Here is a 12,252-nt window from a genome sequence, read left to right on the forward strand (position 1 = left end):
TTGTACAGTAGGCATAGCATTAATCCTATAATACACATTCCATTGCACATAGTGAAGCTCATAAAATGTAGAGAAAAATAACCACTGGGTGGCAGTAGCGCACAGGTCTCGGAGTATAACAAACACAGTGAGAGAAATAAGGCATCTTGTGGAATCAGAAAAAGAAAAACAGAGGGAAAAAAAGAATCCCCCAATAAAACATAACCATATGTTCAGAAACAAAAGGGTCTGCTCCCAAAAAATCTGCAGACCGGGGCACCAGTTCTCCATAGCCACAGGACGGTGAGCAGTCAGTCAGCGATAATGCTGCATACAGAGAGCATAACAGGTCCCACTTGAAACAGGAGAAATGAAATCCTGCGGGCCAGCAGGAGCAAACAAATAGCAGAGAATACTTGTACGTCAATACTTATCAGACACTCGGGGGTCCTCCGAGGGCATCAAATCTTAAATCGAGGCAATGTTGTCCAGGTTTCAGGCCGGTACATCTTGATTGCGAGGACTACGCCTTCCACGAAGATGCTGTTCCTCCTGATCCAGCCAACGCATCGCATCTCTTGGGGAGACGAAAAAGTGGGTATCCCCCGCCGCAACAACCCGTAACTTGGCAGGGTATAGCATAGCATAAGGTACTTGCAGGGTACGCAGCCTCCTTTTCACCTCAATAAACTGGGCACGCTGTTTTTGAACTTCCGCAGAATGATCAGGGAAGAAGGAGATTTTACTGCCATTAATAGCTGCTCCCGGAGAATTCCTTGCCGCTCTTAATATAGTGTCACGGTCCCGATAATGAAGCAATTTCACTAGGACTGCCCGAGGTGGTGACCCAGGCGGGAGGGGTCGCATAGGCACTCTGTGAGCCCTCTCCACCGCATACATTGGGGACAGAGTATCCTTCCCAAATACCTCAGCAAGCCACGTTTCAAAATATTCCGTGGGATTTGTGCCCTCAACTCTCTCTGGCACTCCCACAAGTCTCACATTATTCCTTCTCAGACGATTTTCCAAGTCGTCCGTTTTCAGTAGTAATTGAGAAATTAGCTGATCATGTTTTCGGGAAGTGGATGCAATGGGCGCGACTTTGTCCTCCAGATCTCCCACCCTGTGCTCCACCTCGGTGGTCCTGTCACTGACTTTACGTAAATCCTGGCGGAGGAACCCCACCTCGCCCTGCAGGCTGCCAATTTGTTGTGTAAGAGTGGAGACTGCAGTATTGCATTTAGAGATAGAGGAATTGCATTGTGCTACAGCGTGGAGAATGTCCCTCAGTGTGGGCTCCTGAGTACTGGCTGTCTCTGTGCATATAGAGAGGGCACTGCACTGCTTTGCAGCTCCTGTCATGGGATCAGAGTCCTCCTCCCTCTCCTCATCTCTGCAGCCCTCCATATCCACAGCTCCTACTGGGGCAGTTTCTAAGGGGCACTCCTCAATGCCCTCCCCCTCCTCATCCTCATACCGGACACAATTGTGGGTCATCCGGGGAGCCGGCGGCTTCTGAAACTCGGCCAGCCTTGCAGCCGTCCCTGCTGTGAGCAGCCGAGTGGAGCGCTGTGTATGAGGCGGCGGGTCGGCGCCATCTTGGATCTCCCGGCCGCCCGTTCCCGCCGTCGATTTCACCCTCTTGGACGCTCCTCCGGCCATAATTTCGGCACCGGATCGGTCGTCGGGGATCTATGCACCCCTGGGAGAGTTGCTGAGAAGATTGGTGGCCCGCAGGAGGATATAAGTGCCGGTAAGCAGCGGGACCCGCCGGAGCTCTCAGGTCACACGTCTGCTCACATGCCCGGCCAGGCTCCGCCCCCCGGAGGAGGGGTGTCTGATTTTAGCTCTATGAGGTACACAGGGAGCTGCTGTCAGTATATACAGTGAGTACACTGACTAAAAATGTACACTGAGCTATTTTACTATAAAGTGGCCAACCCACTTTATAGCCCACTAACTCCAACAGTTAAAAAAAGTATACAATACACAATATTCTAATAATTTTTGGCCTGTGTAAAAGACCCAGCCGATGACTAAATGACTGGCATCATGCAGTGACCTGCCCACGTAAAGGAACGTAAATGAAGGCTACTAACTATCCTGCTTTACATTACCTACATTGTTCTTACCTGCTTGAGAAGAGCCAGAGATATGGATGGAATTAAAATAAGGAGTCACCACAGACACAATGAAAGTCACAAGAGCCAGGATTAAGATACATCTCCCCATCCAGAAAGCAATCTCTTTCAGACCTGGTATAAAAGCAGAAAAACAAGACACAAACATTTCAGTAACATGTACAGATGTGTGTAACACCCCAGAGGCTCGGGCTTTATTGATTTGCATTTTAAGCAGAAAAGAAACATTAATACCATTATAATCTGCATGAAAGGAAACCGGTAAAAACTACAGGCAGGATTTGTTGAAGGCATCAGCTCTTAATCTCCAGCCCGGGCTTTGATCACCAATGTTCACTATTTGTGTCTATTTATAGCGTTTTAAAGGGAACTCCAGCAATTTTATTTTTCTTTTAAACCAACTGGTGTCAGAAAGTTATATAGATTTTTAATTTACTTCTCTTTAAAAAAAAAAAACTCCTGTCTTCCAGTACTTATCAGCCGCTGTATGCCCTGCAGGAAGTGGTGTATTCTTTGGAGTCTGACACAGTTCTCTCTGCTGCCACCTCTGTCAGGAACTAACCAGAGCAGGAGAGGTTTTCTATGGGTATTTGCTACTGCTCTGGACAGTTCCTGACACAGACAGAGGTGGCAGCACTGTGTCAGACAGAAGAGAATACATCACTTCCTGCAAGACATACAGCAGCTGATAAGTACTGGAAGACTTGAGATTTTTGAACTAAAGTAAATTACAGTTCTGTATAAAACTTTGACATCAGTTGATTTGAAAGAAAGATTCATAGCTTCATGTTCCATAATCAGTGGCCTAATGAAGTGTCAAAGAGATAAGAGGCAGATTTCTGCCAAGACGCTGTTGCTGAACGTCAAGGTATATCAGCATCCCAACATGTTTATACCAACATGTACTGTGCCATACAACAGCAGGTCTATTCACTCCCCACACATAAATATGTACTTTGCTGCACACAATATTGTGGTTTGCTGGGCGTACAGCACAATAACATATACACACTGGAAGTGGTCCAACCCTAACAACTAGCTGTCTACATGCTGCTGTGTGCTACAGTATTCCTGGTATCCCTAGGGCAGCATCCAACTTCAGCAGCCGCAGGGAATCAAACACTGAACGTTCGGGTTCGGATACTGTTGCCGGACACGTTAACAGATCCGCTCAACACTACTCCTGCCCAAAGCAGAGGTTTGCACATAGAGCGCTAACTGCAGTACAACTTCCGGGGGAAAACAACTTTCTACATATAACATCTAACACAACAATTCTGGAATTGTAGAGTAGCCAAAGAAAAAAAAAAACTTCCAGAAACCTCATTTGAGGGTCTACGAAAGTACTGCAGAGGATCCTTCCCTATATGTGACAGGACTGTATACACTGCTATCCTTCCTATATATAACAGGACTGTATACACTGCTATCCTTCCTATATGTGACAGGACTGTATACACTGCTATCCTTCCTATATATAACAGGACTGTATACACTGCTATCCTTCCTATATGTGACAGGACTGTATACACTGCTATCCTCCCTATATGTGACAGGACTGTATACACTGCTATCCTTCCTATATGTGACAGGACTGTATACACTGTCTGCTATCCTTCCTATATATAACAGGACTGTATACACTGCTATCCTTCCTATATATAACAGGACTGTATACACTGCTATCCTTCCTATATGTGACAGGACTGTATACACTGCTATCCTTCCTATATGTGACAGGACTGTATACACTGCTATCCTTCCCTATATGTGACAGGACTGTATACACTGCTATCCTTCCTATATGTGACAGGACTGTATACACTGCTATCCTTTCTATATGTGACAGGACTGTATACACTGCTATCCTTCCTATATGTGACAGGACTGTATACACTGCTATCCTTCCTATATGTGACAGGACTGTATACACTGCTATCCTCCCTATATGTGACAGGACTGTATACACTGCTATCCTCCCTATATGTGACAGGACTGTATACACTGCTATCCTCCCTATATGTGACAGGACTGTATACACTGCTATCCTTCCCTATATGTGACAGGACTGTATATACTGCTATCCTCCCTATATGTGACAGGACTGTATACACTGCTATCCTTCCTATATGTGACAGGACTGTATACACTGCTATCCTCCCTATATGTGACAGGACTGTATACACTGCTATCCTTCCTATATGTGACAGGACTGTATACACTGCTATCCTTCCTATATGTGACAGGACTGTATACACTGCTATCCTTCTTATATGACAGGACTGTATACACTGCTATCCTTCCCTATATGTGACAGGACTGTATACACTGCTATCCTTCCCCATATGTGACAGGACTGTATACACTGCTATCCTTCCTATATGTGACAGGACTGTATACACTGCTATCCTTCCCTATATGTGACAGGACTGTATACACTGCTATCCTTCCTATATGTGACAGGACTGTATACACTGCTATCCTTCCCTATATGTGACAGGACTGTATACACTGCTATCCTTTCTATATGTGACAGGACTGTATACACTGCTATCCTTCCCCATATGTGACAGGACTGTATACACTGCTATCCTTCCTATATGTGACAGGACTGTATACACTGCTATCCTTCCCCATATGTGACAGGACTGTATACACTGCTATCCTTTCTATATGTGACAGGACTGTATACACTGCTATCCTCCCTATATATAACAGGACTGTATACACTGCTATCCTTCCTATATGTGACAGGACTGTATACACTGCTATCCTTCCTATATATAACAGGACTGTATACACTGCTATCCTTCCTATATGTGACAGGACTGTATACACTGATATCCTTCCCTATATGTGACAGGACTGTATACACTGCTATCCTTCCTATATATAACAGGACTGTATACACTGCTATCCTTCCTATATGTGACAGGACTGTATACACTGTATACTTCCCTATATGTGACAGGACTGTATACACTGCTATCCTTCCTATATGTGACAGGACTGTATACACTGCTATCCTTCCTATATGTGACAGGACTGTATACACTGCTATCCTTCTTATATGTGACAGGACTGTATATACTGCTATCCTTCCTATATGTGACAGGACTGTATACACTGCTATCCTTCCTATATGTGACAGGACTGTATACACTGCTATCCTTCTTATATGACAGGACTGTATACACTGCTATCCTTCCTATATATAACAGGACTGTATACACTGCTATCCTTCCTATATGTGACAGGACTGTATACACTGCTATCCTTCCCTATATGTGACAGGACTGTATACACTGCTATCCTTCCTATATGTGACAGGACTGTATACACTGCTATCCTTCCCTATATGTGACAGGACTGTATACACTGCTATCCTTTCTATATGTGACAGGACTGTATACACTGCTATCCTTCCCCATATGTGACAGGACTGTATACACTGCTATCCTTCCTATATGTGACAGGACTGTATATACTGCTATCCTTCCCTATATGTGACAGGACTGTATACACTGCTATCCTTCCCCATATGTGACAGGACTGTATACACTGCTATCCTTCCTATATGTGACAGGACTGTATATACTGCTATCCTTCCTATATGTGACAGGACTGTATACACTGCTATCCTTCCTATATGTGACAGGACTGTATACACTGCTATCCTCCCTATATGTGACAGGACTGTATACACTGCTATCCTTCCTATATGTGACAGGACTGTATACACTGCTATCCTCCCTATATATAACAGGACTGTATACACTGCTATCCTTCCTATATGTGACAGGACTGTATACACTGCTATCCTTCCTATATATAACAGGACTGTATACACTGCTATCCTTCCTATATGTGACAGGACTGTATACACTGCTATCCTTCCTATATGTGACAGGACTGTATACACTGCTATCCTTCCTATATATAACAGGACTGTATACACTGCTATCCTTCCTATATGTGACAGGACTGTATACACTGCTATCCTTCCTATATATAACAGGACTGTATACACTGCTATCCTTCCTATATGTGACAGGACTGTATACACTGCTATCCTTCCTATATATAACAGGACTGTATACACTGCTATCCTTCCTATATGTGACAGGACTGTATACACTGCTATCCTTCCTATATATAACAGGACTGTATACACTGCTATCCTTCCTATATGTGACAGGACTGTATACACTGTATACTTCCCTATATGTGACAGGACTGTATACACTGCTATCCTTCCTATATGTGACAGGACTGTATACACTGCTATCCTTCCCTATATGTGACAGGACTGTATACACTGCTATCCTTCCTATATGTGACAGGACTGTATACACTGCTATCCTTCCTATATGTGACAGGACTGTATACACTGCTATCCTTCTTATATGACAGGACTGTATACACTGCTATCCTTCCCTATATGTGACAGGACTGTATACACTGCTATAATTCCTATATGTGACAGGACTGTATACACTGCTATCCTTCCTATATGTGACAGGACTGTATACACTGCTATCCTTCCTATATGTGACAGGACTATATATTGCTATCCTTCCTATATGTGACAGGACTGTATACACTGCTATCCTTCCTATATGTGACAGGACTATGTATTGCTATCCTCCCTATATAACAGGACTGTATACACTGCTATCCTTCCCTATATGTGACAGGACTGTATACACTGCTATCCTTCCCTATATGTGACAGGACTATGTATTGCTATCCTCCCTATATGTGACAGGACTGTATACACTGCTATCCTTCCCTATATGTGACAGGACTGTATACACTGCTATCCTTCCTATATGTGACAGGACTGTATACACTGCTATCCTTCCTATATGTGACAGGACTGTATATACTGCTATCCTTCCCTATATGTGACAGGACTATGTATTGCTATCCTCCCTATATGTGACAGGACTATGTATTGCTATCCTCCCTATATGTGACAGGACTATGTATTGCTATCCTCCCTATATGTGACAGGACTGTATACACTGCTATCCTCCCTATATGTGACAGGACTGTATACACTGCTATCCTTCCTATATGTGACAGGACTGTATACACTGCTATCCTTCCTATATATAACAGGACTGTATACACTGCTATCCTCCCTATATGTGACAGGACTGTATATACTGCTATCCTTCCTATATATAACAGGACTGTATACACTGCTATCCTCCCTATATGTGACAGGACTGTATACACTGCTATCCTCCCTATATGTGACAGGACTGTATACACTGCTATCCTCCCTATATATAACAGGACTGTATACACTGCTATCCTTCCTATATGTGACAGGACTGTATACACTGCTATCCTTCCTATATATAACAGGACTGTATACACTGCTATCCTCCCTATATGTGACAGGACTGTATACACTGCTATCCTTCCTATATGTGACAGGACTGTATACACTGCTATCCTTCCCTATATGTGACAGGACTGTATACACTGCTATCCTCCCTATATGTGACAGGACTGTATACACTGCTATCCTTCCTATATGTGACAGGACTGTATACACTGCTATCCTTCCTATATGTGACAGGACTGTATACACTGCTATCCTTCCTATATGTGACAGGACTGTATATACTGCTATCCTCCCTATATGTGACAGGACTGTATACACTGCTATCCTTCCTATATGTGACAGGACTGTATATACTGCTATCCTCCCTATATGTGACAGGACTGTATACACTGCTATCCTTCCTATATATAACAGGACTGTATACACTGCTATCCTTCCCTATATGTGACAGGACTGTATACACTGCTATCCTTCCTATATGTGACAGGACTGTATACACTGCTATCCTTCCTATATGTGACAGGACTGTATACACTGCTATCCTCCCTATATGTGACAGGACTGTATACACTGCTATCCTTCCTATATGTGACAGGACTGTATACACTGTATACTTCCCTATATATGACAGGACTGTATACACTGCTATCCTTCCCTATATGTGACAGGACTGTATACACTGCTATCCTCCCTATATGTGACAGGACTGTATACACTGCTATCCTTCCTATATGTGACAGGACTGTATATACTGCTATCCTCCCTATATGTGACAGGACTGTATACACTGCTATCCTTCCTATATATAACAGGACTGTATACACTGCTATCCTCCCTATATGTGACAGGACTGTATACACTGCTATCCTTCCTATATATAACAGGACTGTATACACTGCTATCCTTCCTATATGTGACAGGACTGTATACACTGCTATCCTTCCTATATGTGACAGGACTGTATACACTGCTATCCTCCCTATATGTGACAGGACTGTATATTGCTATCCTTTCCTTACACACGTCTGCTATGTCAGTGTATATACATGCACTGGCACACCTAGGGTTACAGCTCCTGGCCTCCGGTCACTGGCACACAACATGCAGGGTATATGGGGGCGGAATACCTAGCGGGTGACTCCTCATGTACAGCAGGATAAAGAAGGACACGAGCAGCAGCAGCCAGAACCCTGGAGCCCGGCTCCTCGTTGCCATGTCTCCGGAGCAGGAAGCGTCCGCCTGTATGATGGGTCCTCACGTGACCGGAACAGCTGTGTGTACCTGTCTGTATCCGGCGCTGCTGGAACGCACGTGGAACACATGAGTCAGTTCTCCCTCCTGACGGGGATGGCGAGTTTTCGGGCCCTCCAGCCGTTGCAAAACTGATGGGATTTGTAGTTTTGCAGTAGCTGTCAGGTCGAGGGTTCCCCATCTGCGATCTATTGCCTGCCCTAGTGGCACAGTGCAGTGTGTGCTGCAGCATATGGAGGCATTGTCAGCTACTGCAGGATTCACTGACTAAAAGGGATAAAAGTGACCACCTAATAGATGATTTTGACAATTTCAGACAACTATAACCTAGTTCCTGGTATCAGATAGCAGACTGGCCTGAGTGCTTTCCCTGATATCTATCATTAGTGGTGCTGACAGATTCACCTTAAGGCCAGTTTCACACATACAGGATTTGCAGCAGATTTCATGCTGCGATCCTGAGGCACTATGGGATACTAGGGACGGGGATTATTATCAGGTTTATGCAGGTAAACGGGGAAACGGATTGTGATCGCAGTTTAGGAGGTGCAAACTCTTCGAATACACATAGTCCATCCAATATTTGTCATAGAAGAAAGATTGAGAGTGCACTCACCATAAAAACTTTCTTTATTCAGTCCTTTTAAAACTCGCAATCCATAGCAGACAACGGCATGGCACGCCAGCACCCTCCACTGATCGTTACAGCTATTTCGTGCTAATCGCAGCACTTCCTGCTGACATATACCAAACAGTATGTAAGTTGACATGATCTGTGCTGCAAAAAATGATTGCAGGCCCTAGTTGGGATCACCATACACCTATATATGGGTCCTTGTAATGCTGCATTTACATGGAACGATTATCGTGTGAATTTGCACGATAACGATCGAATCTGAACGATAATTGTACGTGTAAACGCAGCGAACGATCAAGCGACGAGCGAGAAATCTTTCATTTTGATCTTTGAACATGTTCTCAAATAAACGTTGGTCGTTCGCAAAAAATTCGCAGATTGTTCCGTGCAAATAGTCGTTCACTGATTTAACCTATGTGCGAGATAGGCTTAAGCGATCGCAAAACGATCACAAAACGATTTTTCCGTACGATATATCGTTCCGTCTGAGCGCTGATCGTTATAAAAAAAAATCGTTACTTCGAAATCGTACGATCGGGCGAATTATCGCTCCGTGTGAACCCAGTATTACTGCAGACTATTACGGATGCACATCCATAGTGCTCTCCGTAGCTGCAGGTCCACCCCTACCTGTGTGTGAACGTGATTTACTGATTAGGATCTCTTTCAGACCATGGTCTCTTGAAGACATACTAAACAAGTTGCATTTTTAAAGGCCCTATTACACGAAGCGATTATCGTCCGTATTCGGCCAATAATCGCTTAGTGTAATAGAAGACAATGATCAGCTGGCATGCAAGATGTTGGCTGATCGTTGCCTTTTAAACATTTTGAAGCGGCAACGATCAGGATAGCAGCGATATGCTGCAGTCGCTCCGTGCAACAGGTGCGGCGGCAGCAGACCACCGCTACCTTCTATTAGCAGCCTGGATGATACAGCCCCCCCCGCGCGCACTTACCCGCTTGCTGGCGGTGCGTGTATTAGTGCCGGCAGCAAGCAGGAAACGAGGAGCATTTGAGCGCAGACTTGACAGGTCAGTGCTTGTTGCTCCTCTGAATTTCCCCATGTAATAAGGCCTTAAAGGGGTAGTGCGGCGGTAAAGAATTATTGACAGAATAACACACATTACAAAGTTATACAACTTTGTACTGTATGTTATGTCTGTGAATGGCCCCCTTCCTCGTGTGGTGCGCTATACATACCTGTCACGTGCCGACTCATCTCCGATCTTCAGCCTGCGATGTCGTCTTCGGGCCGCCCTCTTCAGGGTCATCAGATGGTCAGCCGCGATTGGCTGAGCACAGTTTGGATCAGCTAATCGCGGCTGAGCAGCTGATGACGGCTGCCATGCAAGTTAGTAATTACAGCCAGCACCTGGGGTTGCTGCTTTAATCAGCTTAAAGGGGAACTCCAGTTAAAAAAGATTTAACCCTGTTCAATCCCCACGCATAATCTAAGCTCGTGTGTAATAGGTTTCTGTTACATGAATTGGTCTGTTTTTCTTCAGCACAACCTGACTCACTCTCTGAAGTTGATGAAAATTCTCACTGCCTGCTAAACTTTGCCTCAACTCCTCTGTCCTCCCCCTCCCTTCTGAGACAGCGGCAGGGCCGCCATCAGGAATTTCAGGGCCCCATACAACCAAAGTGTCTGGCCCCCCCACATTAATAAAAAAAAAAATAGTGTGTTCGCCCCACGCCTTGCTGGGAGGTATAATTTGGTTCCAATCAATTCTAGAGAACTGGCTCATATACCCCATTTTCCCCAGTGGCTTAAAATGTAACCTCTGTTATACAGTTATAAAATTGTAGAAATTAAATGTGAACAAGGTGCAATTTAAATGTCACCATACAGACACTTACTTGTATAGCTGTCTCTTGTGCTCTGTATGCAGTGCATTATATTCACCCTTGCAACGTACAATTTATAGCATGTCTACAAGCCCAGCGGGGCTCATTATGATGGAGACTAAAACTTATACAAGAGTGGGGTAGGGGTTCCCCTGTATTCAGAATGCTGTTGAGTACTAGGCAATGCCCCGTTTGGGGTTATTGAATTTCGAGGGTCTGGGGGGCTGTTTGATTTGTATATGTTCACCAATATCCCCCCCCCCCCGGTATGCTCACTAACATAGAATATGTTGATAAGGCTAATATAATGAGGCTGTTCCATGTTAGTGAGCATATACAAATCACCCCCCCCCCCAGGCAGACTAGTTTATCTCACCCAAGCCAGTGATAGTGAATACATGGCGGTGAGAACGCTTTCTAGGAGATCCTGTTTGTGCAGCAGAGGTGTCTTTATCCTGCTCTGCATAGACCCTCGAAATTCAATAATCCCAGACGGGGCATTGCCTAGCACTCAACAGCATTCTGAATACAGGGGAACCCCTACCCCACTCTTGTATAAGTTTTAGTCTCCATCATAATGAGCCCCGCTGGGCTTGTAGACACGCTATAAATTGTACGTTGCAAGGGTGAATATAATGCACTGCATACAGAGCACAAGAGACTATACAAGCAAGTGTCTATTTGAATTGCACCTTGTTCACATTTAGGTTCTACAATTATATAACTGTATAACAGAGGTTACATTTTAAGCCACTGGGGAAAATGGGGTATATGAGCCAGTTCTCTAGAATTGATCTCACACACAGACACCAGCACACATGTATACAGACACCAGCACACATGTATACACACATACAGACACCAGCACACATGTATACAGACACCAGCACACCAGGGCACAATAAAGTTTGAACTTCTGCAACCTGGAGAAATCACCTGATATCACCTGCAGTCCTATGTAACACCACATAACACAGTGGTATCTCTGAGTACAGATAATGTAGTAGATTTCACCTGCAGTCCTATGAACTAAT

At 44.4% G+C, this 12,252-nt stretch overlaps 1 protein-coding gene across 2 annotated transcripts in view; it reads right to left on the bottom strand.

Annotated features, from left to right (window-relative positions):
- Window positions 1-8,723, bottom strand: part of UBXN8 (UBX domain protein 8) — a 30,074-nt gene extending 21,351 nt beyond the window's left edge. For both annotated transcript variants that reach the window (XM_069976714.1, XM_069976713.1), the window contains exons 1-2: window positions 8,607-8,723; window positions 2,112-2,234 (exon numbers count right to left, since the gene is read on the bottom strand). In XM_069976714.1, coding sequence (XP_069832815.1) covers window positions 2,112-2,234; window positions 8,607-8,694 — 211 coding nt within the window. In that variant the 5' untranslated portion in view covers window positions 8,695-8,723. The remainder of the gene's footprint in view (window positions 1-2,111; window positions 2,235-8,606) is intronic.
- Window positions 8,724-12,252: the final 3,529 nt, after the last annotated feature.

This window comes from Dendropsophus ebraccatus, chromosome 7, assembly GCF_027789765.1.
Source record: "Dendropsophus ebraccatus isolate aDenEbr1 chromosome 7, aDenEbr1.pat, whole genome shotgun sequence".
NCBI classification, from domain to species: domain Eukaryota; kingdom Metazoa; phylum Chordata; class Amphibia; order Anura; family Hylidae; genus Dendropsophus; species Dendropsophus ebraccatus.